Raw genomic sequence first — 27,888 nt, 5'->3', positions numbered from 1 at the left:
TCCTTATGGTACCTTTTAGCTGGACAGCTTTTTTTTTTTTTATCATTCAGGCATGTTTTAAACTTTGTTCAGAGGACGGACTGCCTACTTCACTCAGGACATATATGGCACTTGATATCTTATTCACGAAATGTTATTTCAGGCTTAAAGCCTCCATTGCCAATGTTCAGTGACATGAGGTCCCAGAGGTCTGAGGGAAATATGCCCTTGAAAGCCTCACCAGAAAAGCAAAAAAACTTACAAAGTGCTTGACAAAGCTAGAACAGTATTTAGGCCTGGCAGAGTTCACTTGGGTTCACTAGAATGGGCTGCCTCATGATAAACCTGGTGGAAAAAATCCCAGACTAACCCCTGAATGAAACAGGCCAGATGCGCACTCAGTATCTCACTTAGCAAATATGGCTCTATTTTCATGGTGACAGACCCATATGACATTGAGCAGAATTTGCTAAAATATGATCATACCTTTTATTTTAGGATTTTCCTTCAGTATCTGGATACAAAGAAGTTTAACAGTTCATTGCATAAATGTAGGTTTTCCATGAAACTTATAACATTTTAAAACATAAAACAATAAAAACAAGTAGACAATAATTTGCTTAGACAATAAATAGCTTTAGATGAGCTAATTTATTATACAGTATCAACAATTAATGCAAGACAGAACATGCAGGGAAGAACTGTATGTATATAAACACACACACACACACACACACACATACACACATACACACACACACATGTTTGTTTTTGTGAATTGTGGGGACTTTCCATAGACTTCAATGCATTTTACACTGAACAAACTGTACATTCTATCCCCCTACCCTGCCCCTACCCCTAAACCTAACCCTCACAGGAAACTGTGAAAACTTTTACTTTTTCACAAAAACTCATTCTATATGATTTATAAACCCATTTACATTGTGGGGACCGCTGGCTGGTCCCCACGATGTAGGTGAACTCAGGTTTATATTACATCATGGGGACATTTGGTCCCCACAATGTAATATAAACAAAAGCACACACACACACACACACACACACACACACACACACACACACACACACACACACACACACACACACACACACACACACACACACACACACACACACACACACAGATAATGTTACAAAAGCTTTCCATTTCAAATATGTGCTGTTCTTTTGAATGTTTAATTTATCAGTGTTTTTCTAGCCACACAGCACCAGATAACTGTAAGGGACATATTGACAGTGATCATTGACTACTGGATGGCAGCAATGGCTTCTGGGTAAAATGTGTATTGAAGAAAGGTCTAAAAATAAACTGGACTAACAAGCTGGACAAATATACAATCATTTAATTATAGTTTACAATCAGGCTGTCAGCTTAGTATCTATAGCAACTGGGAACTTCATTAAAGGTCAAGCCAAGATTTTATTTGAGTCAGATAAGATAGCATATAATAAACGTATAGTCATGACAGCTATCTCATAGAATCAATGCATCACCTATAAAATCCAAAGGGAATTTCAATAATACTGGCAAACTTCAGCGTAAACATGCCGATAAGAAAAATAGTGACAGACAATTGGTTCTGTGCTGCTAAAGCTCAGTCATGGCTAAAAATATCTCATGGTTCAAGAAGCACAGCATAATAACTGTGAAATCTGGAGTGAATTAAAATACTGTACACAACAACATCATTTGTCAGTTTACAAAATTACAGATAATACAGTGACAATATATATTGCTAATTAGCTGTTCACATAGGACGTTTTTGACCATTTGGTGCTAGAATATGATGCCGTGATTTATCTGAAGAGTCTTTGTAGGTTTTAAAAATCATTAAGCCATGTAAAAAAGGAAAGAGTTTCTTTCTAGTTATTAAAAGTTTGATTGACCATTAATTAAACCAAATTCAGCTTTCCCACCTTAGCAAGTAACCATTCCTTTACTTGCTGTCATGGTAAAGGTTGTTGCCATGGAAACAGGGCCACATGGGATCATCCATTTCTGTATTTGTCTGTTGGAGAGTTTGAAGAAATTAGTCAATCTGGTGAATGAAGAAGACAAACCTAATAATACACCCCATTATGTTTTTTTTCCTGAGACAAAAACAAAAAACTAGCTCAAGCAATGAACAGAAAAAATAAAAACTGTCTGACAAGCAAAAGAAAACCATGCTGAGCCAAGTTAACCATAACTGGATATGGATATGGCTGCTACCCTTGTAATCTGTAATGAACATAAATGTTGGATAAGGTCACTTAGACCACCAGTGGGTTTTGTTGAACAGCTCATGTTCAGCACAGGCATGCAGCCTAGCAACGTGTCTAGATAAAAATATCCACAACATGTGTGACAAAATATTCTCTCTTTCTTTTCTGCACTGTAGACTCACCCGATGAGCAACTGACTGAAGGGGACAGAAATGAGTCAATGACATCATCTGACTAGAGGTTAACCACCCTAGTGTTCATGTAATCTCATCATTTAATCTTCCATTAGTGTGTTCAGCCAGTTATCATAAAGGACACGGCTGACAACAACAATCACTTTACTTTTATGTTTTTAACCTTCAGGCATGGGAAGATAGTTTAATGTGACTGGGCTCATTTGATGTAGTTTTAATGTACACCACCAAGGTGTGAGAAATATAGCCTTTACATGCACTACCATTCAAATGTTTGGGATCAGTATCATTTTTTATGCGTCTTTGGTGTCACATGATCCTTCAGAAATCATTCTAATATGCTTATTTGGTGCCGAAGAAATATTTCTATTATAGTATATAATATTTATATTATCAAACATTTATACTACTTAATATTTTTATGAAACTGATAGAGCTGCACAATTCTGGATAAAATGAGAATCAAGATTTTTTGGTTTCAAATAGAGATCACGATTCTCCCATGATTCTGAATATACAACTAAACAAAATAACATGTAATTTACTAGAGGTTTTGAAAAAATATTAATTACTGGACTCTAATTTCTGGAAAAATGTTTAATTAATTTGAATGCATGAATTTGAATTGGTTTTGAATGAATTCTTTGACTCATTAATAAATACTTGTTTCATTGAATCAGTGTTTTTGAACGAATCTTTTGAATGAATGATTCAATGACAAATACATTTTTTAACAGTGGCGTAAGTTGTAACTGATACAACAGTTATTTGAAGTGCCAAGTTAGTTTCAAAACGTGGTTTTGATCGCTATGGTAGACATCAGTGTTTATATCCTAATGTTAAACTTTTATCTCATAATATCTTTTATCTTATTAATAAAATAAAATTGCGTGGGTGTTTGAATCGAGATCACTATCTTTTTATGATTAATCGTGCAGCTCTAGAAACTGATATACAAACCCGATTCCAAAAAAGTTGGGACACTGTACAAATTGTGAATAAAAACAGAATGCAATGATGTGGAAGTTTCAAATTTAAATATTTTATTCAGAATACAGCATACGTGACATATCAAATGTTTAAACTGAGAAAATGTATCATTTTAAGGGAAAAATAAGTTGATTTTAAATTTCATGGCATCAAAACATCTCAAAAAAGTTGGGACAAGGCCATGTTTACCACTGCGTGGCATGTCCTCTTCTTTTTATAACAGTCTGCAAAAATCTGGGGACTGAGGAGACAAGTTGCTCAAGTTTAGGAATAGGAATGTTGTCCCATTCTTGTCTAATACAGGCTTCTAGTTGCTCAACTGTCTGGAGATCTGGACTGCAGGCTGGCCATTTCAGTACCTGGATCCTTCTTCTACGCAGCCATGATGTTGTTATTGATGCAGTATGTGGTCTGGCATTGTCATGTTGGAAAATGCAAGGTCTTCCCTGAAAGAGACAACGTCTGGATGGGAGCATATGTTGTTCTAGAACTTGGATATACCTTTCAGCATTGATGGTGCCTTTCCAGATGTGTAAGCTGCCCATGCCACATGCACTCATGCAACCCCATACCATCAGAGATGCAGGCTTCTGAACTGAGCGCTGATAACAACTTGGGTTGTCCTTGTCTTCTTTAGTCCGGATGACATGGCGTCCCAGTTTTTCAAAAACAACTTCAAATTTTGATTCGTCTGACCACAGAACAGTTTTCCACTTTGCCACAGTCCATTTTAAATGAGCCTTGGCCCAGACAAAACGGCTGCGCTTCTGGATCATGTTTAGATATGGCTTCTTTTTTGACCTATAGAGTTTTAGCCAGAAATGTGAAATGGCACGTTGAATTGTGTTCACCAACAATGTTTTCTGGAAGTATTCCTGAGCCCATGTTGTGATTTCCATTACAGTAGCATTCCTGTATGTGATGCAGTGCCGTCTAAGAGCCCGAAGATCAATCCAGTATGGTTTTCCGGCCTTGACCCTTACGCACAGAGATTGTTCCAGATTCTCTGAATCTTTGGATGATATTATGCACTGTAGATGATGATAACTTCAAACTCTTTGCAATTTTTCTCTGAGAAACTCCTTTCTGATATTGCTCCACTATTTTTCGCCGCAGCATTGGGGGAATTGGTGATCCTCTGCCCATCTTGACTTCTGAGAGACACTGCCACTCTGAGAGGCTCTCTTTATACCCACTCATGTTGCCAATTGACCTAATAAGTTGCAAATTGGTCCTCCAGCTGTTCCTTATATGCACATTTAACTTTTCTTGCCTCTTATTGCTACCTGTCCCAACTTTTTTGGAATGTGTAGCTCTCATGAAATCCAAAATGTGCCAATATTTGGCATGACATTTCAAAATGTCTCACTTTCAACATTTGATATGTTATCTATATTCTATTGTGAATAAAATATAAGTTTATGAGATTTGTAAATTATTGCATTCCTTTTTTATTCACAATTTGTACAGTGTCACAACTTTTTTGGAATCGGGTTTGTAATTAGAAATTATTTTATAATTTTAGTATTAGTAATATACTTTATCTTTAAATCTACACTGCCCTACAAACGTTTGGAAACACCCCTGGCAAAGTGTGGTTTTGGGCATAAATCCTTATAATTTTATGGTGCAAATACATTAAAGTAACTTGACATTATCATTGAAGACCAGCAATAATAATTTTCATTTTGATTGCATAATAATGGAAATATTTACATGTCAGACATGCCCCTTTGCCAGCTGTGATGCCTGGTTACTGGTTTAAACTTGGCCCAGGTTTGTACAAGATGTTTGGGTCAGCACACCTTAATAGCTTCAACCAGCAGGGCGGGCGAGAGCCGTGAGGGAACAGCGCGAGGTGATACAAGTGATAATGAGCATCACCTGCGAGGTGTGCCGGCCTCGAGTCTCTAACGGAGGAGCTCCGGAGGCATAAAAGGAGGAGCGACGTCAGTGAAGGACAAGAGAGGACCAGGCCAGGACTTTATTTATGTTTTATTATGTTTGTGTGGCCGGCAGACATCCGCGAGGGTCTGCCGGCATTACTTTCCTTTTGTTCTTTGTTTATTTTTAATTAAAGTCAGACCTGCTGACCCCAAATTTTTGAACAGTAGTGTATATATGTGGTTCTAATATTACTGTGGATAGATAAAGGAGTATAAAGCTCACCAAGTCAGTCAGACAGCAGAGGAAACCTGCTCCAGCATTGGCCTTGATATCGGTTATGGGCAGTACAAAGTTGGTGGGCGCTCCCTTCATCATGGGGTCATTACTCAAGGACAGGTGTGTTTTGGCTATGCAAACTGGCAAATTCCCAAAGCCCTTTAAGAGAGATTAAAGAAAGAAGTCGAATAAAAGAGAATGTTACAGGAAGACAGGCATACATACATACTGTAGTGTATACTTATAGTGTATACTATATGTATACGTATAGTGTATATACTATACCGATATACTTCAAACACAATCAAAGAACAAAATAATGTGACGTCATTTCGAACAAAATCAGTGTATACTATAGTGTAGGGCCTATACACTATACCCAATATACTTCAAACACAATCAAAGAATGAACTGATGTGACGTCATTTCAATACCAGGCCAAAACAAAGTTTGTTTGTTTTGGGAGTTCAAAATGGCTTGCCAAAGCAAACTCTCAGGAAACATTCACACCAACTGCAAAACACCTTTGTACTACCATTGGTCCTTGACGATAATGTAATAGGAAGTGTGCGCTGAGGCTCCGCCTTATTTCACAAGGAACTCTTGTCTGGCCCTGTTTCCACCTGGTATTAAGATGCGTTTTGGTAGATCGGATCACAAGTGGATGAGGGAAACACACACCCGTTTCCACCTGGTATTTTAATACCAGGCCGGCCGAACGCTGTGAGTGCATGTTAGAAATCAGGAATGGTGAAAAACGTTGTGCTTGGTACATTTTTCGTCTTCAAACCAAACAAGACTTCAGCTGACAAAGTTTAAATCCCATCTGTCTAGCGCACGCTTACCTTATACATTAGGTCAGTAGGCGGAGTAGGCGGTCTTTAGTGGCTGTTCGGACACATTCGAACACATGATCGTTTCCACTACGAAAACAATCCAGTCGAATGCGTTTTCGATTACTGCCAGAAGTGGTTGAATGTGGACAAGCTCAAAATGTTTTACACCCCATTTACACCTGTATTTATCATCGTCCAAATGTGATCCGATCGACCAAAACGCATTTTAATTACAGATGGAAACAGGGACTCTGACTCATTTTTGTCTGTAGAGTGCATTGAGGTAAGATCTCCAAACACGAACACATTGGCGAACCGCTTTATAGTAGAAAATGAAGTTGTGCTTCTGATGAAATGAGGCACTGACACTGTTTTTCATGTTTGATACTGTAAAGTTGCTTGCTTTTAAGCAATCTATTTGCAGAGCTTGTGCTAACCATGTTACATGGCATAACCATGTTGTTATGATCAGATGCTTTTCTTATGCTTTCTATAAAAAAAATGCTGTTTTCTCATTTTTGTTGTGTTTATTTTGTTACTGAGAGGAAAGCGCGCAGCACATATTTACATATTCATCTAAACGACGCTCTCCGCAGTGGTTGGCGTCAGATGTTCGATAACAGTATATCACTGCTTGTGTATTTTTAACTTCGTTTTACACCTAAACTAATATATCGTGGCCTTAAGCCTAGAGCTTCTGGAAGCAGAATGAGTATGTGCTGAAGGACACATTGAAATTTCCCATAAGTCCAATAATTTCCCAGAGTAACAAGAATACCCCTTCTTTTTATACACAAAACACACACACAAATTCACAACAGTCAAACCCATTCCTTCAACAATCTGGTACACAACATTTTCCACTCAAAGTGTCCACAATATGTCATAAAATATGTTTTTTAAGCCTCTCATTAACTTACAACAGCTGCTTCTACTAATTACACATTAATTAACCTTAATACAGTTTGTTCTATAAGAAAGCAAATATATTTTTATATGAATTACTGCATGTATATGCAATTAAACAGCCTTAATGATAAAAGGAAGCTCACCTGTTTTGTATAAAGTGCAAGCTTTTCCTTTGCTTTTGGAGACAGCTCGATATCTTTCACACCATACATCTTCTGTGCCACAGTCCTTAACTTATCAGCAGCTGGAATCTGAAGAAGAAGAAGAAAAAAAACACATTTATCCTGTGTTTAATAATGCATTAGTTTGAGTAATGGATTTTGGCTTTATTCCACCAGTGGAATCTTTCTGTACTCAATACTCACAGGCTTCTTCTTTGCCTTAATTAGTGTAATGTGTGATGAACAGTTTTCATGCTGGTTATATTTAGGCCTTGTCAATTAAAAAGATTTCATTCATGATAAAGTCACTGGCTGGTAATGAAACAACTCTATATATAAAGTGTTAATTGATCTCAGAATATGTGTGGGAAAGTACAGCTCAAGCACCTTGGGTTATTAAAAAAATCCTGAGTAAAATTAAAATTGCTCCACAGTATACTAGTATAACCCTGACAGCAACATAGTGTCGGCCCAGATCCGGCCCACATCTGATTAGCATGTAATCCACATGTACCAGATTGTGGGCCAGATCTGGGCCACACTATGTTGCTGTCTGGGAAGGCATTTAATGATGCCGCTAACAGATATCCTTTCACTTCCTCTCCCACTTAATTAATGCAACTGATGCTTTTACACAAAGCAAAGTACATCGCTTTGGATAAAAGTTCTTGTTAAATGCATAAATGTAAATGTACCAGTTTAAATTTTACCTACTACACCACTACTTACCTGGGAGTCGTACAGGAACCTGAAACTTCCAGGTAGTTTTGCTGCTCTCTGAACAGCTTCGGCCAGAGCCAGCGCTCCAGCGCCCCCGTCAGACCAGTTAGTGCACTGTACTGCATCAAAGGCACCAGCCTGCCTCGCCTGGCCACACACCAGCTCCAGCTCAGCGTCAGTATCAGAGCTGTGCCAAATAAAATCAGAGCCCATATTCACACACATTCACTCAGAGTGGGAGAGCTGTGTGTGGTTCAGTTTGGCTCGTGAGCATACGATTAGTGTACAAAGGATAAAAACCTAAGAACTTTAGAGACTATTAAAATATAATTAGAGATATATTAGTGATAAAGGATAAAATGGTGCATATTGATAATAATGCATGAATAGTTGCAAAAAGCTAGATGAGAAAATACACAGACCACACTTTTTGTTGGCTGATGTTGTACCTGAATTTATTGACAGCTACGATCACTGGCAATCCAAATGCTTGTGCATTTTCCACCTGTCTCCTCAGGTGACAACAGCCTCTCTCCAGCTGCTCGAGGTTCTGCATTGGAGAAAATACCTCAAGTCATGTGGTATATAAATTCATCTACTCACATCTAGTCATACATGTAATTAATTAAATTTCCCCCTAATTTTCCTGCAGTAATACAGCCTGACTGACTGTACATTAAATGTTTTCACCACTTGCCAGTAACTTATAGGTTATTATAAACATATTTAAAATATTAAGACATTAAAATATGTCAGAAAGTGCAGGCTAAAAGATTGTACTACCTCCTGTGAATACTCTTTTGGAAGGGGCAAACCTGCTTGGACCTATAAACAACAAAGAATAGAAGCATAAAGACAATGGAGCTATTGCCTCTGTCACAAGCACAAGATTGATCATTTAATAAACAGTTGATGTGTTATTAGTTCAAGTGAATCCATACTGGAAATCCGTTTATAGATTTGTGGATCTGACTCACAGGGGGGGCACCGCCATGCATCTTCAAGGTACGAACCGTGGCCACCATCACTACCACATCTGGCTGCAGGCCCGAGTTGCGGCATTTAATGTTGAAGAACTTCTCCAAGCCAATGTCAGCACCATGACCAGACTCAGTAACTGAAAAGACAGGAAAGTAGCTTTAGATTTTATTTGTGTTTGCCATTTATAATCCAGTAACCTAGACCATGTGAATCAGAAGAAGTCTCTTATCCTCATTAGGGCTGCATTTATTTAATCAAAATTACAATAAAAACAAATACTATTACAATTTGAAAGAACTGTTTTCTAATTTGAAAAATATATTAAATTATAAAATGTACTTTATTATGGTGATGGCAAAGCTGAATTTTGAAGTCTTCAGTGTCACACGATCCTTCAGAATTCAGTCTAATATGATGATTTGGTGCTTAAGAAACATTTATTATTGTTATCGGTGTTGAAAAACATTGTGCTTTTTAAGATTTTTTGGTTTTTCAGGATTCTTTGATGAATAGAAATCTGTTCAGGCTATGTTCAAACTGTCAGTCCAAATCAAATTTGTGAATCCGATTGGAACCTGGTCTAAAATTATTGACTGTTCACATTGTGTATTGCAACTGTTCCAACTTGTGTGTCCATGCTGCTCTTTTGTTTTCCAGAATATCTGCATTGGTTTCTATGGTGATGATGTTGCGTTGGTAGGCATACACCAAAAACAACAACAACAGCAGCAACCCCAACTTGGAAGGATTTGGAATACAGATGTTGTCCTATTTACAACATGGAAATGTGTAGCCACTGCGCTAGACTATTGCGTCTTATGAGGAAGCGTCAGAAATTTAGGAGGCTGGTATGCTGGTCGTTTCAACATTCAAAACATGTCTCTGTTATATTGTCATTTTCTGCTTTGCAACAACATAACCTTGTTTCTGCAGTGACTTTCAGCATGTTTCCTATAACAAAGTCTGACATTTCCATTTTACAGGGCATGAGAAAGTCACATAAACCATGCAAAATCCGATCAGAGCAGTCAGACTGAAACGGATTTCCAGAAATGAATAGGATTTCAAATGAATGTAGCTCGAAACAGATTTATAAAAATCATATTTCATGTGATTTTTTGCTGTTCACACTTGCTAATTCTGATCAGATTTTAATCGGATATGCACAAAAATCGGATTTGGACTGACAGTCTGAATGGAGCCTTAATGTTTTGCTGTCGGTTTTTATCAATTTAATGTGTCCTTGTTGAAAAAAACCCTGAACTTTTGAACATAGTGTATTTGTGCAGTATTTTTTCTAAACTGAATGCACAGCATTTAATTACAGAAGATGATTAGGGCCAAGCAATAATAAAAAAAATAAAACCATCTCGAGATTAAAGTTGTTAAATTTTGAGAAAAAACTTGCTAAATTTCGAGAAAAAAGTCGAAATAAAATGTTGAGAATAATCTCGTTAAATTACGAGAAAAAAACTCGTTAAATTTCGAGAAAAAGGTCGAGATAAAATGTTGAGAATAAACTCATTAAATTACGAGAAAAAACTTGTTAAATTTCAAGAAAAAGGTCGAGATAAAATGTTGAGAATAAAGTCCTTAAATTATGAGAAAAAAAAAACTTGTTAAATTTCAAGAAAAAAGTCTAGATAAAATGTTGAGAATAAGTCATTAAATAACGAGAAAAAAAACTTGTTAAATTTCAAGAAAAAAGTCTAGTTAAAATGTTGAGAATAAACTCATTAAATTACGAGAAAAAACTTGTTAAATTTCAAGAAAAAGGTCGAGATAAAATGTTGAGAATAAAGTCATTAAATTACGAGAAAAAAAAACTTGTTCAATTTCAAGAAAAAAGTCGAGATAAAATGTTGAGAATAAACTCGTTAAATTACGAGAAAAAAAACTTGTTAAATTTCGAGAAAAAAGTCTAGATAAAATGTTGAGAATAAAGTCATTAAATTACGAGAAAAAAGTCGTTAAATTACGAGAAAAAATTCGTTAAATTATGAGAAAAATGTTAAATTTCGAGAAAAAAAGTTGAGATAAAATGTTGAGAATAAGCTCGTTAAATTATGAGAAAAAAGTCATTAAATTACGAGAACAAATTCGTTAAATTACGAATTTGTTCTCATAATTTAACAACTTTTATTCTTAACATTTTATTTAGACTTTTTTCTCAAAATTTAACAACTTTAATCTCGAGATGGTTTTATTTTTTTATTATTGCTTGGCCCTAATCCTCTTCCATATTTAATAGTAAAGGTGATAAGAAACTTTTTAATGAATCCTTTTTTTATAAAAAATAAAAAAATAAAAAAATAAGTGTATTTCTTCTTCACCTACAAATCCTTTGGATCCGACCATTTTTAAAGCGATTTTGTCTGCCAGAATGGAAGGACTGCCATGGGCAATGTCATCTAATGGGCTGGTGTGAAGAAACACCGGCGTACCCTAGAGAGAAAGACAGAGATGTGCTGAGACAGAATCTGAATGATTCTATGTTTAGTGATCCTAAAATATTTATTCTGAAAAATGACAGTGACATTTTCAGTGATCATGCAACACTTTACGTTATTAAATCTTACCTCTACAGTTTGCATCAAGACAGGTTTAAGGGCATCTTTCAATACCATGGCCAATGGACCACTGATATTCTGTGATAACAAAGTTGTGCACATTAGATCACACACATATACGGACACACACAAACACGTGAACACACATACTGACTAAATCCTCTGTGGTGACAGGATCTCCAGATTTGTTTGTAGCCACTACTATCTTGGCCAGCCTCTGCTGCATCTCCTCCTCACTGCTGCTGAGTGACAGTATAGCCATGATCTCATTTTCCAAAGAGCCAGAATCCTGAACAACACAGACACCCACTTAAAATTAACAAATCACCCAAAAAAAAAAAGAAAATTCACTGTACATTCCAGAATCATTATTTTAACATGATATTACAACATACAGCGCAATACTATCACATAATATGGACTGAATTACATAGTTAAGAAAGGCACTAGGTCAAATGTAGTGACAATGACATTGTGATACTGATACATACTGTTGTAGTTTCAGGGTCAATGTCCAATCGGACAAAACGTCTAATATCGGTCCCTGTGAAGGTCAAGGGGTCAGATTTCTCAATGCCCAGTTTCTACAGGTCATAAAGGACACAGTGACCATGTCATCATACTTCTGCCGTGGTTTTGAAATTAATATTTGACTGTAGACTGTGTTTTCTATGACTTACCTTCAGTCGGCTGAGCTGGGCTGGGGAGACAGACCTTTGACCTTCTCTGAGAGGAACCAATAAGTCAAACAAAGCCTATAAGATACAAGCATATGAGATCATACCAAATACAAGCCTTACAAACACATGAGTAAAAACACACACATATCAAACACAAACCTGACCTTCTCAGAAAGCTTGGTCTCATAGTGAGCATGTGCTTTAATAGTGTCCATCACCACTCTACTGGCAGCAGAGATGAGCTCATTCTGGCCTGAAGGCTGAAGGCTGACCTGGGATCAATGTGTTGGAAGTTATTCATGTTCCATTTGATTAAACAAGAGGAATAGGAACTACAAGAGGAACTCAAACATACCTCCTCTAATGGGATAATCTGAGAGTATCCACCTCCAACAGCAACCCCTGAGAACAAAAACATATCATTTGAACCACTTAAGCTATAAAAGCCTGTTTTTTTTGGTTTTGGTTAACACTTTATTTTAGTGTCATTGTTACATGTAGTTACTGTAGTAATAACTATAAATTATGCATAATTACATCCAATTAACCCTATACCAAACCCTCATCCTATCCCTTCTGTAGTAAGTACATGTAGTTAATTATTATTATTACTCAGTACTTAAATGTATGATTACACTGTAATACTGACAACAAAATTAATCATAACCTTTTTTTTTTTGTCTCAGCCTAAATTAAAACGGGTAATTTCGAGTTTTGTAAATAAAGTTTAAAATAAGAAATAAGCCACATTGTGAGATATTAAGTTGCATGGCAAGAAATTATGAGAAATCAATTCACAAATGTCTGAAATAAATGTGTAATTTTCAGATACAGAAGTAATAATGGTGACTTTTTATGTCATAATTCTAACTTTTAGTTTTATAATTTGTCAATTTCTGTCATTGTTGAATTTATATTTCATATTTCAACTTTGTATGACTGTCAACTTTTGTCATAATGACATAAATCAAAATTATAAGATAAGTCAACTGTTACATAAAAAGTCAAAATTATGTAATTATCATAATTATATTTTATAATTTCAACTTTTTTACTTTTTTTGTCATTATAACTTCATTCTCAAAATTTAAACTTTTTATCTCATGACATAGTATGTAGTCATTTTGATCTTTTGTCATAAAACTTTTTATCTTGTGATTTCAACTTTTGTTTCGATTTATGTCATAGTTATGACTTATTTCATAATTTCAACTTTTTATGTCATAATTATGACTTTTTAGTCTCATTTCAAATTTTATCACATTATGACAGTATGTATTCAAATTTTGACTTTTGTCATAATTCTAACTTTTTATCTCATAATTTCCACTTTTTTTTATCATTTCCATTTTTTATCTCTTTAACTTTATCTCACAATTATGATTTACCAAAGCATTATTTAAAAAAAAAAAAAACAGCAACAAAAAACAAACAAACAAACAAAAAGTTTGTCCCTCACCCATAGCACCAAAACAGGATCCTGGGGAAGGCTCTTGCACACAAGCAAAAGCATTGATATTCAGGAGGGCCCCTAAAGCCTGAGCCAGTCCGAGAGCGGTGGTGCGCTTTCCCTCACCCAATGGAGTAGAAGTAATTCTGGACACAGTAAAACTCACAGAATATATTGACTTTGAAAGCAATGAATTTAGTTTGTTAGGCGAATTGCTCAGAGACAGAGCTTAAGCTGGATGTGAATGCAGTGTGTGAACCAGGCTTAATGAAGTGTTATAAGAACCCATTTGGTGCTTGTGGAAATTCACTACACTATAAGATTATGCTAATGTACATAATTATATTTCAAAATACATCTTACCCAGTGACAACCACATATTTCCCATCAGGCTGTTTCTCCATGCGTTTCAGAACATCCAGTCGTATCTTAGCCCTGCTTCTGCCATATGGCTCCACTTCCTCAGAAAACAGGCCTACCTCTCTTGCAAGCTGAGCGACTGGTTTGCTTTGGCATGAACAGGAGATTGCAGCATCACCAGGAAATGCAATAGGCATCACATGGGTCAGCAAGAGTCACGATGCACTTCAGAGAATATGCTTAAATGAAACATCTTTATAACAGCAAGCAAGCCACGACAGTACCTCTGTTGAAGCTCTTGGGGTTTCTTCTTTGTGTACATTATGTTCCACTTCCCTGGAGTGTACGTCTGCAGAAACCGCTTTGCACTTTCAACTGTATTCTGTTCCAAATTCAAATGAGAATAACATAAGCATTTTAAAAGCAAATAATATCAGTTATTGGCTGATATTAGATTTTTTTTTTTAAATTTCTTAAATTTATTAGTTGATATTTAACTCAACAAGCTCATTTTTCCATATTTTTAAATTTAGATGACTTTTTCGTCATCAAATGCTAACTTAAAGTTCATCTTTAAAATTTTGCATTTGCATTTGTTCAAAAGGACACAAAGAACAAAAAAGTTTTTCAGAGGAACGCAAGCATTTTGCGAGCGAACACAAAGTTTCTCAGGGGAACACAAAAGCACTGACTTATAACTTTTCCTCCCATCTTTTATTTTTTTCCACCACCGTGTCCCTTAAGGGGCTCCGTAAGTATCAACTATGACCGATATAAACTTTTAATTTGTGACAAATTATATTGTTCAGCAGCTTGTTCAAGGAAAGCAGTTCAAACATTCCACTAATTTTAGCTTGTGTGCATGAAATAAACAAGACTCAAAGTGACAGTCTTTTTAGTGATTAAATATACACAGACTTTGCAAGTGCATTAAGTAAAACTACTCAGCTACAGTGGGTACAGAAAGTATTCAGACCCCCTTTAATTTTTCACTCTTTGTTATATTGCAGCCATTTGATAAAAAAATCATTTAAGTTCTTTTTTTTCCTCATTAATGTACACACAGCACCCCGTATTGACAGAAAAACACAGAATTGTTGACATTTTTGCAGATTTATTAAAAAAAACAAACTGAAATATCACATGGTCCTAAGTATTCAGACCCTTTGATGTGACACTCATATATTTAACTCAGGTGCTGTCAATTTCTTCTGATCATCCTTGAGATGGTTCTACACCTTCATTTGAGTCCAGCTGTGTTTGATTATACTGATTGGACTTCATTAGGAAAGCCACACACCTGTCTATATAAGACCTTGCAGCTCACAGTGCATGTCAGAGCAACTGAGAATCATGAGGTCAAAGGAACTGCCTGAAGAGCTCAGAGACAGAATTGTAGCAAGGCACAGATCTGGCCAAGGTTACAAAAAAATTTCTGCTGCACTTAAGGTTCCTAAGAGCACAATGGCCTCCATAATCCTTAAATGGAAGACGTTTGGGACAAACAGAACCCTTCCTAGAGCTGGCCGTCTGGCCAAACTGAGCTATTGGGGGAGAAGAGCCTTGGTGAGAGAGGTAAAGAAGAACCCAAAGATCACTGTGGCTGAGCTCCAGAGATGCAGTCGGGAGATGGGAGAAAGTTGTAGAAAGTCAACCATCACTGCAGTCCTCCACCAGTCCGGGCTTTATGGCAGAGTGGCCAGACGGAAGCCTCTCCTCAGTGCAAGACACATTAAAGCCTGCACGGAGTTTGCTAAGATGGTGAGAAATAAGATTCTCTGGTCTGATGAGACCAAGATAGAACTTTTTGGCCTTAATTCTAAGCGGTATGTGTGGAGAAAACCAGGCACTGCTCATCACCTGTCCAATACAGTCATGTTGTGGGGGTGTTTTTCAGCTGCAGGGACAGGACGACTAGTTGCAATCGAGGGAAAGATGAATGCGGCCAAGTACAGGGATATCCTGGACGAAAACCTTCTCCAGAGTGCTCAGGACCTCAGACTGGGCCGAAGGTTTACCTTCCAACAAGACAATGACCCTATAAGCACACAGCTAATATAACGAAGGACTGGCTTCACAACAACTCCGTGACTGTTCTTGAATGGCCCAGCCAGAGCCCTGACTTAAACCCAATTGAGCATCTCTGGAGAGACCTAAAAATGTCTGTCCACCAACGTTTACCATCCAACCTGACAGAACTGGACAGGATCTGCAAGGAGGAATGGCAGAGGATCCCCAAATCCAGGTGTGAAAAACTTGTTGCATCTTTCCCAAAAACACTCATGGCTGTATTAGATCAAAAGGGTGCTTATACTAAATACTGAGCAAAGGGTCTGAATACTTAGGACCATGTGATATTTCAGTTTTTCTTTTTTAATAAATCTGCAAAAATGTCAACAATTCTGTGTTTTTCTGTCAATATGGGGTGCTGTGTGTACATTAATGAGGAAAAAAAATTAAATTAAATGATTTTAGCAAATGGCTGCAATATAACAAAGAGTGAAAAATTTAAGGGGGTCTAAATACGTTCCGTACCCAGTGTAAATGCAGTAAATACTCTCTTCAAAAATCTCTTCAGTCTTTGCATTTGTTTGGGAAAATGCAGAGTAGGTCTGCATCTTACTGCTTCCATTTGTCTGTAATAATTGCAGTTCACTTTACAAACAAGTCAAACAAAGTCATTTGCTCCTGAAATGATACCTTCATCAGCATAGCTACAGTCATGGGTCCGACTCCACCAGGCACTGGGGTGATGTATCCAGCTCGCTCTTTAGCTGAGGGGTAGTGCACATCCCCCACCACTCGTTTCCCACTGGCTTTACTGCGGTCTGTGAGCGAATTAAAGGTAAACATGAGCTAAAACCAGCAGCTATTTAATATTCCAAACAAGTAGATACAGTCAAGCAGAGAGACCTGGTATATGATTGATACCACAGTCTATGACCACCGCCCCCTCCTTCACCCACTCTCCTTTCACCATCTCAGCTCTGCCAGCACCCACAACCAATATATCTGCTCTGCCCACCTAAAGAAAACAAGACACTGAAAGTTACTCCAGCACTCCATTCTTTTCACCAAACTGCACGCCAGGTCAAGGACTGTACTCAACAACGATAAAGCAAACAATACATTTTTTTTACAGAGTCATGAGCTCTTCTTTGTTGTAAAATCTAGATGAAGAATTGCTCATATTCAAAACTGTAATTGAAAAGGGATATAAATAGAGTGTGAGAGAAGCAGATGAAACCAGCCTGTTCAGCAAGGTTGAGGGTCTTTGAATGACAGGTGGTCACTGTGGCATGGTTCCATAAAAGCAGATCGTGCATTGGAGCTCCAACGATCTTACTGCGGCCGATCACGACAGCATTCTTTCCCATCACACTCACACCTGCACACATGAATCACACTTGCCAGTGATCTGCCTAGAAAGGCAGCACTTTCTGAAAATTTAAAAGCTCTTATCTTAATTGTCCTGCTTTATTTATAAAATTGTAAAGCAGCAACACATGTATTCTTTGTGGAGAAGGCAGAATGCACTGCAAAAAGTCAAGATGGTGGAGATATTGGTTGTACATAAAAAATGTGCACTACCGTTCAAAAGATTGAGGTAAGTATGTTTTGTTTTCAGAAATTAACAGTGAACATTTATAATGTTCTAAAATTTCTATTTCAAATAAATGCTGTTCATTTTGTACTTTCTATTTATAAAAAATCCTGAAAAAAATGTATCAGTTTCCACAAAAATATGAAGCAGCGGAACTGTTTTCAACATTGATACTAATAAGAAATGTTTCTTTAGCACCAAATCCAGCATATCTAAATGATTTCTGCAGGATCATGTGACACCAAAAACTGGAGTAATGATGCTGAAAATTGGAATAAATTACATTTCTAAATAAATATTAAAATAGAAAACGGCTATTTTAATTTGTAATAATAATTCATGACATTACTGTATTTACTGTATTTTCAATCAAGTAAATGCAGTGTTGTTGAGGATTAGACTTTTCTTTCAAAAACATTATAAACTTTTACTGAACCCAAACTTTTGAATAGTGGTGTTGTATTTCATTAAAGACAGCAAAAATATCTGTATAATTAAATCTAAATATTTTACTAATTATTTTTGGTGTAAATTTCTATGCTTGTTAGAGATGCTGTCCATGTAGGCAGTAGATAGTAAGGAAGCTCACTAGGTTTTGGATCACAGCTCCTTTCTGACTCACCTACAGTAGATGTGCAGAAAAAAAAAAAAAAAAAAAGAAAGATTGTTCTGGATCCTTCTTTCCTTTCTATATATATAGACTTCACACCTATCTAATGACACTGCACACTAATTGTGCTGTAGTATGAAGGCCCTTAGAAAAACATGCTTTGATTCTGATTGATGAGAGGCAGAGCTCATGGGTAGAGGTTCACAAGATTTCCACCCACCGGTCTGACTGATTAGCTCCATACAGCCATTAGGAGTGCATGGGATGAAACAGTCGCCCAGGTCTCCACGAGACAGCTTCCCCGCATTTATACTGGTCAAGCTGTGAGGAACACAAATCAAAAAAGACACAGAGTAACACTTTATTTTACAGTGCTTTAGTTACACATTACTACATGTACTTACTATAGTAATAACAGTAAATTATGCATAATTACAAGTAACTAACCCTAAACCAAACCCTAACCCTAACTGTAATGCTATAGTAAGTACATGTAGTTAAATAATAGTACTCAGTACTTATTTGAGTAATTACAATGTAACTACGGCACTGTAAAATAAAGTGTTCCACGATGTTCTGTGGAGGGTTTGTTTTTTAAATATGCCATGCATCAAGGAAGTTTTCCTGAAAATGTATCTCGAACAGGCATGAGTATTTGCTGAGCCAGCATTAAAAATACAGTATTTTACAGTGTGAGTTAAAAAAAAAAAAAGGTAAATGTACGATACCATTGTTGTAAGCTTGTATTATTGATTATTGAAACATAATCCTGACAAGCAGTTTTGAAGATTTCAGTCTTACTACATCACCTTTTCTCTATCACCAAGATATTAAATTGATTACCAGCAGTTTTCAGTCCAAAAAGCATACGGTAACACAAGCTTGAAGCTGATAAAACTATCATGAGGATGTGTAAATAGCCTGCAGGTGGATATTGCATATTTGTGCAAATTTTAGACTCAGTTGCCCCTCAAAACTACTTCTACTTAGATAATTCATCTAAAATCAGTGAAAAAAAAAAAAGTCCAATATTCACAGACATCTACAAAGAAGACCTTTGCTCTCTGACTTTGGGTGGAAAAACACAGATAAGAGAGCAAAATAGACCTGGAAACTAGAACTAGCAGTGGTTTGATGGATCAAACGATGGGAAAAAAGCGTGTAAAATTCAACAATCTGAGTGTGTGAGGAAAAACTCTCCAGTCTACCTGTCTATTCCAGTTAGTTTAATAAGAATAAAATCCACTATTTCTCCCATATTCTTGCTGTGCTCCACAAACATACATTTCAAGCATGTCAGTTTGACAGCTGCACTGAATCTTTCTTGGAAAAAAACAGACTACACCTACCCATCAACATCTTTCTCTGGGGCCACAGCATTGGTCACTTTCTCTGTGTTTATTGGGTTGATGGAGTCAAGAGGTAGTTGTACGATGAGACCATGAACCGCAGGGTTCTCATTCACTGCAAGTATTCTTTGTAGGACCTTAAGAAAATCAGTAGTATCAGCCTTCAGACTATATATGAAAGGAGAAAGGACAAAAATCTAGACGAGGCGAATCATGCATTTGTTATCGCTTGAGGCCTGTTTCTCTTACTTCGTCTTCTGTGGCTGTTTCAGGAAGCCTAATGTGGTTTGCATTGATTCCAATCTAGGTAAGAGAGAGAGACAGTGTCAGCGAGAGGTTTATGATAAAAATGATTTCAGTTTATTAAATCAGCTCACTGAACCTCAGCCGCTGCCTTGAGCTTCATGCTGATGTAGAGGTTTGAGTCATCTCTGTCCCCGACCTAAAACAAACCACAGACTACATGAGAGTGTGCAGAGGACAGGAAAAAATATAATTGATCTGAAATTAAAGTGTATAAATGATACATTGTTAGTTATTTTTACATCCCGAAAAACAGAATCAGCAAACAATTCGCTGATACTAACACAATACTGGTAACAATTTGACTAAATAATGCTTTATCTGAATGCCTAATATTGTAATATTTTAGTGAAAACTTTTTTTTTTTTCAGATTATGCTTAATATTCTATAGTAGATTTATATGAATATATAAATCTAATGAAAAATATGTAAATATAAAAAATGTCTAATATTTAAGTGTAACTATTTTGCATGTTAGTTTTAATTTTATATATATATATATATATATATATATATATATATATATATATATATATTACATTTTGATACTGTTTTAAATCTAGTTATTTGTATAGAGTGGTCAAATGCCTATCAAAACAGACCAAAAATATTTAAAAGAACACCAAAAGAACAAGCAGTGAGGTTATTATGAATCAAGACATGAGTCACACACCAAATCATTGTTATCTTATCCACGAGACCTTAAACTAACACACCTTTCTTTCACGTTGCACACTTTTGCATTTATCAACACATGACCATGAAGCCATAGGGAGATTATCTATTTTAACACAACACCCACAACCGTGAGAGAGAAGAAAATGGCACATTACCAAATGACCATCTGGAGTAGAGCGAGAGAAAAAGAAGAAAGATGAGTCAGAATATCAAGAGAGATGAAATTATACAGCTAGCTATCACCACAAGGTGTATTATACGGGCCAAAATAATGAGCAAGAGGTCCAGAATGACCTGTAGCACAACCAGGCCGGGCCTGAAGCCTGGGAACTGAGTCTTCATCTCTGCTACCTCCTTCTTCAGTCGCTCCTTCACCTGTCTAAATAAAGAGAAGATTTGCATTTGATCTACCTCCAGGGTCTTAAAAAGGGACAGTTACATTTATTGCTTATCAATTTATTGCTCAAATAATAAATTAAAATATATATTAATCAAAAGAACTTCATTAAAGGTGCCCTAGAACCAGTTTTTACAAGATAATATAAGTCTAAGGTGTCCCCTGAATGTGTCTGTGAAGTTTCAGCTCAAAATCCCCCATAGATGTTTTTAAATTATTTTTTTAACTGCCTATTTTGGGGCATCATTAACTATGCACCGATTCAGGCTGCGGCCCCTTTAAATCTCACGCTCCCTGCCCCCCGGAGCTCTCGACTATAATACAGTGCATTTACAAAGTTCACACAGCTAATGTAACCCTCAAATGGATCTTTAAAGATGTTCGTCACGCATAGTGCATGTATGCATCGGATCATGTGAGTACAGTATTTATTTGGATGTATTACATTTGATTCTGAATGAGTTTGATGGTGCTCCGTGGCTAAAGCTAACATTACACACTGTTGGAGAGATTTATAAAGAATGAAGTTGTGTTTATGAATTATACAGACTGCAAGTGTTTAATAAAGAAAATAGCGACGGCTCTTGTCTCCGTGAATACAGTAAGAAACGATGGTAACTTTAACCACATTTAACAGTACATTAGCAACATGCTAACGAAACATTTAGAAAGACAATTTACAAATATCACTAAAATTATCATGATATCATGGATCATGTCAGTTATTATTGCTCCATCTGCCATTTTTCGCTATTGTTCTTGCTTGCTTATCTAGTCTGATGATTCAGCTGTGCGCAGATCCAGACGTTAATACTGACTGCCCTTGTGTAATGCCTTGAACATGGGCTGGCATATGCAAATATTGGGGTCGTACATATTAATGATCCCGACTGTTACGTAACAGTCTGTGTTATGTTGAGATTCGCCTGTTCTTTGGAGGTGTTTTAAACAAATGAGATTTATATAAGAAGGAGGAAACAATGGTGTTTGAGACACACTGTATGTCATTTCCATGTACTGAACTTTATTCAACTATGCCAAGGTAAATTCAATTTTTGATTCTAGGGTACCTTTAAGTTGCAATCTTAAGAAGCTGAACTTCACCTAAATGTCTTCTTCACAAAGTGTATTAAGTAGAATTAAAATATAATCTACATTATCAACAAAAACTTTGCAATGTGAATTAAATTTTAAATGTTTTTGAAAGAAGTCTCTGATGCTCAATAAGGTTGCATTTATTTGATCAAAAATATAGCAAGAACATATTGTAATATTGTTAAATATTAGCAGGCTACAATTTAAAGGTCACCTATTATGCAAAATTCACATTTACATGGTGTTTGAACATAAATGTGTGTTGGCAGTGTGTGTACACACTGTGGGTGGATTTTTTTAACCATGATAAAAAAATCCACCCACTCCTTTTTTTTTTTTTTTTTTTTTAATTTCCCATAAATCATAAGCAGTGTCTCAGAACAAACTGTTTGCAGATTCTGGGCAAAGTGACATCACTTTGTATAGGCCCCGCCCACGACTGCTGACGGACTCTGCCATATTTTAAGCTAAAACTTCACACACACACTCTGGGGACATCAGAGACTTATTTTAAATCTTGTAAAAAGGGGCATAATAAGTGCCCTTTAAAATATCTGTTTTCTATTTTAATCTATTTTAAAATGTAATTTATTCCTGTGATGGTAAATCATCATTATAGAGGCTTCAGTGTCACATGATCCTTCAGAAATCATTCTAATATGCTGATTTGGTGCTTAAAAAACATTTATCATCATCATTATTATCATCATCATCATCATCAGTGTTGTGATGCTTAATATTTTTGTAGAAACTGTGATAATTTTTTTTTTTTTTAGGATTCTTTGATGAATAGAAAGTTCAAGAACAAAATTTATTGAAATATAATTTTTACTATTTTTACTTAAATATAATTCTTTACTATCACATTTCAAGAATTTAGTGCACCCTTGCATTAAATCTTGCAAAATAAATTTTTACTGACCCCAAAACTGATTATATATAAATGATGTAAAATATATAATATATAAAATATAAAAATGATTATATATAAAAATGATTATATATATATATATATATATATATATATATATATATATATATATATATATATATATATATATATGCACCGCTCAATTTTATATAATATGTAACATTTATATCCAAAAAAAGGGTGTCTTTGGCCTGAAAAAGATCGAAGACTCCTGATCTACCTGATTCCTACATCTGAAGGGCCCCTCAAACACATTCAGACTTACTGCGAGGTCTTGTTTCCAGACACAATGGTTGCCATGGTGCACTGGCTGTCCCGGTACCTCAAAGCTCCTCGCCGGAGCACAGAGGCAGTGAGGGCAAACATGTCCAGCTGCTGAGCATAACACAGTGGCAAAGTTAGAAAACATTACAGAAAGAAAAAAAACACCTTAAAATCAAGCTGCATCGGTATTCTACAGATATCAACACCTGTCCTGTGTGAAAACGGAGTCTGCACACCCACTTCTCGCTCTCTGCTTTCTGCAAGCGTCTCCTCTGCTGTCACGGGAAACTGTGCAATGCGCAGCTCCCAAACCAGAGTGTTATCACTGGATCCAGCTGCGGCATTCCAGACTATTCCAGTATGAGTGGGGAAGTAAGCTGATAAAGGAGCCCTGTCAAGGCTGCAAAGCTTAGACAAGCTCAAAGAATCAATCACATGGTGTACGGAAAAAGCTTGCACAGGGCCAAAGAGGTTAAAATACAACTGCTGGACTGTAAAGGAAGTGGGCTGTTTCATAGCAAAGAGCCAGGCAGCCAATCAGGGATCCTCTGAGTTGGGAGAGGAGCATTCTTGGGACTCTGAGCTCTGTCTCCTCCTCTTCTTTCTTGCCTGTGAAAGAACTTCAGCATGTGATCTCCAAATCAGAGTCCCTCCTTCTCACGCCTCTGTAAGCAGCAGAAACTCTTGAAAACAGCTGTCAATCATAGTCTCTGGGAGGAGTCTAGTGCAGAGAAGTCTAAACACTGTTTACAGTTTGTGCTGCCTGCAAACTCACACAAGATTTAGTTTGTTTTAAGTCATTTTTGCCATGATGCTGAAAATAATATAGGTGATGTGTGTCTTAAACTTTCATTTTGTAAGTTTGAAATGTTACAGATTTCAATGGTAGTCTTTAAAAATGCACTTATGGCATAACCAAGGAAGGAATAAATTGATTTAAAACATGTGCATGATATCACGTATCTAAAATTCATTTTTCGATTAAAGAAAATGTAGACAAATACTTTGTTCGATTAAAGAAAATGTAGACAAAAGAATACTTCAGAATATCATGACACGTTTCTCTAGCTTTCTCAAAAAAGAAACGAAACGGTTTGTTGTTGTTAACTGTAGCGCCCTCTAGTGAGCAGCTGTTGCATAACAACTTTGAGGCGTTCTCTCTGTATCATTTTTTTTATTTTTTAGATTTTTAGACTCAATCATTTATTTAAGGTATTTTGACAGATTATCCTATCGTTTTGTTATTTTTTTATTTTATTTTATTTTTTTTTACAAGTGTGACATGCCTTCAAACTAAACAACTAACAAATATATCATATAATTTTTAAAATTATGACTGTTGCCCAGATGTGGTGCAATGTTTACGACAACCATTTTTTTAAAAAAAAATCTCTAATACATTAAAATCTGTTAATCATAAGTGGACAAGCTTATCGGCTAATGCTAATATAGTGTGTTATAACTTTTTCCCTGTCTGTTTTAATTTAAATTCAATTTAAGTATCTGACATAAATTGATCTTATACTGTATTTGTATGTATTTGGAAAGTAAAGGTAAAAAAAATCCACTGAAAATTTAATTTTGAGCTGTCTACTCAAATCATTAAAAATGTATCACATTTTCCACAACATAAGCAACGCAACTGTTTTTAACATTATAATACTAATGTTTCTTAAGCACCAAATCAGCATACAATGATTTCTGAAGGATCATGTGACATTGAAGATAGAATACATAAGAATACATAATACATACATAGAATACATAATGAAATAATGAATACATAATGAAAATTCAGCTAATATATTTTTAATAAAATTAGTTATTTTAAATGATAATGTCATACTATTTTTTTAATCCCCTCCCCCCCAAATATTGCCCCTTAATAACAATAATAAATCTCTCCAAAATGTCTATAACCACTAGGGGGCAATGTCGTGTTAGATTTCAGTGTAAGTGACCTCACAAACGAGACGAGTCAGGTTATCAACTCCAGATTATATGTAGGCCTGTCAGTGTTTGCTTTCAGTAAGATACCTCAAACATTTTAGTCTGGGTCTAGGCTTAAGCTTTGTCAGTGAAACCAGGCAATAGTGATAAAATATAACCAGATATAATTTTAAAAATAAAGCATATATGTTTTGAAATCTATAAATGCTGTTATATTCTTAACAGAAGATACACAGGTGTGTTGCCTCCTAAATAAAATATGTACTTTACTAAACATAGTTCAGTAGATGCTATACAGTCTTGTAAGCAGTTTTAATAAAACAGCAATGAAACACTGACAAACAAAACACTCATTCCCACAAATGAACAGTCTATCTGGCTATTCACCACGCAGATCCACCAGGCTCTCCAGAACACCATTAGTGTCCTATAAGCATTAAAATCATTAGGATTATTTCCTGCATAAAGGACATTAGAGTGCAATAGCTCTGGTCTGACTAATCTTGTTAGCTAAATAATACAAGACTGACTTCCTCCTGGTGCCAAGGAGAAAATCTGAAGAATGATTTTACATTTACACACATTGCCAGAAGTAGGTCCATTACATCATGCCACATGAGTCACTGAGACGCCACTGACCCAGAACTCCTGGACTGATGATCAAACCAGAGGCGGATATTGGACATAAAAATATTATTAATCCACTGCTAAATACAAACACAAGTTAATCCAAGTCCAGAGGTGTAGAACAAGCAGTAGGCTAATACCTACCAGTTGGTCTCAGAACTCATTGAAATGGTTTGTATTGATTTTGTACTCCTTATTTGTCTTCAAAACCCGCTGAACAGCCTGCTCAAATCCCTAAAGACTCACACAAGTTCTCTAGTAGTGGTATTATCAGTTTATAAAAGGAGGACAAAATATGTCTTGCAGCTACAAGTAACATACAGCTTCCTAAACCTGTTTCATCATTGGTCGTTCACACTGTCACTTGTATCACATTACATTTCTCAAACCTTGTTACATTTGCTCTTATTTAGGAAAAGCCTGTCTGACTGGCTCTGTGAGTTTTATACTTCTTTATCTGTCTGCAATCGTAAAGCTGCAGTCTGTTAAAGTTTTGCCTCTTTGTCGCCATCTCTGTTTGAAACCTGAAATTGCAGTTATTTACGGAATCATCATCTTTACGTGGGTTGTGCATCGGTATGGCTCCTCAGCGCAGATGAATCTAATGTTTGCGGTCAGTCACCACATCGGTGTGGGTTCTGTACTTCGGAATCACGTCATGGAAGTATGACCAAACTAATTTTCAACAGAAAATGTCATCTGAACAAGTAAGTAACATGTTTGCCACTTTTGATCTGACAAACTGAGAAAAAAGCATTATAATATTTTGTGATGCCAATGGTGATTAAATCTAACGATCACTTAGCTCAGATCATGCCAAACCATGCAAATTATTATTGTTATACTTTGTTCTCAAATCGTTAATGTTAACAACATCAGCATTGCATGACTATGTGTATTTAGTGTGTATTAGTGTTATCTGTAGATTTCAATTTCTGTAGCCACTCCACAGACCGAAGTCGTTTGCTTTTGACTACCGGTGAATCTCCAGTTATCACTGATGATTGTCATTTGATGACTGATGACCTTTCTGGATTACAATCCACCATCAAAATCAGTAGACGGGAATGCAGGGCACGCACCGCGGGTTGGCCAATTAATGTAGGCCTGTTACATTCTTTATTATTATTACTATTAGGTTATGCTTCTTTTATTATTAAATTAATATTATAATAAATTTACCCAGCAATAATTTCATAGCGCATTACCGCATAACTGACGTGCTGTGAGGATAATAAAAGGCTATAGCTATCTTTGAAAATTCTTTAAAAAACAACCTGTTTGACACAAAATACTTTTATTCTCCTTTGTTTCACTAGCCTATATGGCCACAAGAGAAATAATGGAACAAATTAAGACAGTTATATACAATTATTATCATATTATGTTGAAATAGGAAAGAATAGGAAGAGGAAGTGGTGGAGGAGGAGGAAGAAGAAGTGTTTCTTGAACAACAAATCAGCATGATTGTGTCAGAATGATTTCTGAAGACAGATCATGTGACACAAGACTGGAGAAGTTGTTGCTGAATATATATATATATATATATATATATATATATATATATATATATATATATATATATACAGGGCTTGACATTAACTTTTTTGCTCACCAGCCACTGTGGCTAGTGGTTTTCCAAAGTTACTAGCCACTCAGCATTTTCACTGGCCACAATTTTAATGTTGGTAAATTACATTTTATATGATTAAAGTTGACATTGTTATGCTTAAATTACTTTGTTTTGAGTCATTTTACTTGATTTAGAAGATTTAAAACCCTTTCAAACTTTTAAATGCAGATTAACCACCCAAATCAAGCCTACATTGTATATCAGCTAGTATAGCCTACATGTGGGCA

General features: G+C 36.0%; 1 protein-coding gene across 6 annotated transcripts; it reads right to left on the bottom strand.

Annotated features, from left to right (window-relative positions):
• Window positions 1-486: 486 nt before the first annotated feature.
• On the bottom strand, window positions 487-23,985 carry mthfd1a (methylenetetrahydrofolate dehydrogenase (NADP+ dependent) 1a, methenyltetrahydrofolate cyclohydrolase, formyltetrahydrofolate synthetase). 6 transcript variants are annotated; one of them, XM_067383895.1, is made up of 28 exons: window positions 23,658-23,985; window positions 23,453-23,562; window positions 21,059-21,143; window positions 20,920-20,930; window positions 20,165-20,224; window positions 20,032-20,085; window positions 19,783-19,919; window positions 18,654-18,754; window positions 17,471-17,607; window positions 17,133-17,244; window positions 16,920-17,047; window positions 14,504-14,601; window positions 14,223-14,366; window positions 13,869-14,020; window positions 12,765-12,811; window positions 12,574-12,681; window positions 12,410-12,484; window positions 12,221-12,313; window positions 11,884-12,018; window positions 11,739-11,807; window positions 11,493-11,604; window positions 9,156-9,295; window positions 8,962-9,003; window positions 8,628-8,728; window positions 8,188-8,365; window positions 7,441-7,548; window positions 5,559-5,711; window positions 487-2,009 (listed from the first exon to the last, which is right to left on the bottom strand). In XM_067383895.1, exons 1-28 carry the CDS (start codon window positions 23,965-23,967, stop codon window positions 1,938-1,940), a joined length of 3,072 nt encoding a protein of 1,023 aa, XP_067239996.1. In that variant the 5' UTR covers window positions 23,968-23,985; the 3' UTR covers window positions 487-1,937. The 6 variants fall into 6 exon arrangements, with proteins under 6 accessions (XP_067239996.1, XP_067239997.1, XP_067239998.1 ...); XM_067383896.1 differs by having other exon boundaries at window positions 23,453-23,559; XM_067383897.1 differs by having other exon boundaries at window positions 488-2,009; window positions 13,869-14,005; window positions 23,658-23,984.
• Window positions 23,986-27,888: the final 3,903 nt, after the last annotated feature.

This window comes from Chanodichthys erythropterus, chromosome 4 (genome assembly GCF_024489055.1).
Source record: "Chanodichthys erythropterus isolate Z2021 chromosome 4, ASM2448905v1, whole genome shotgun sequence".
NCBI lineage: Eukaryota > Metazoa > Chordata > Actinopteri > Cypriniformes > Xenocyprididae > Chanodichthys > Chanodichthys erythropterus.
The sequence above is the reverse complement of the archived record's forward strand: the minus strand, read 5'-3'. Positions and strand labels throughout refer to the sequence as shown.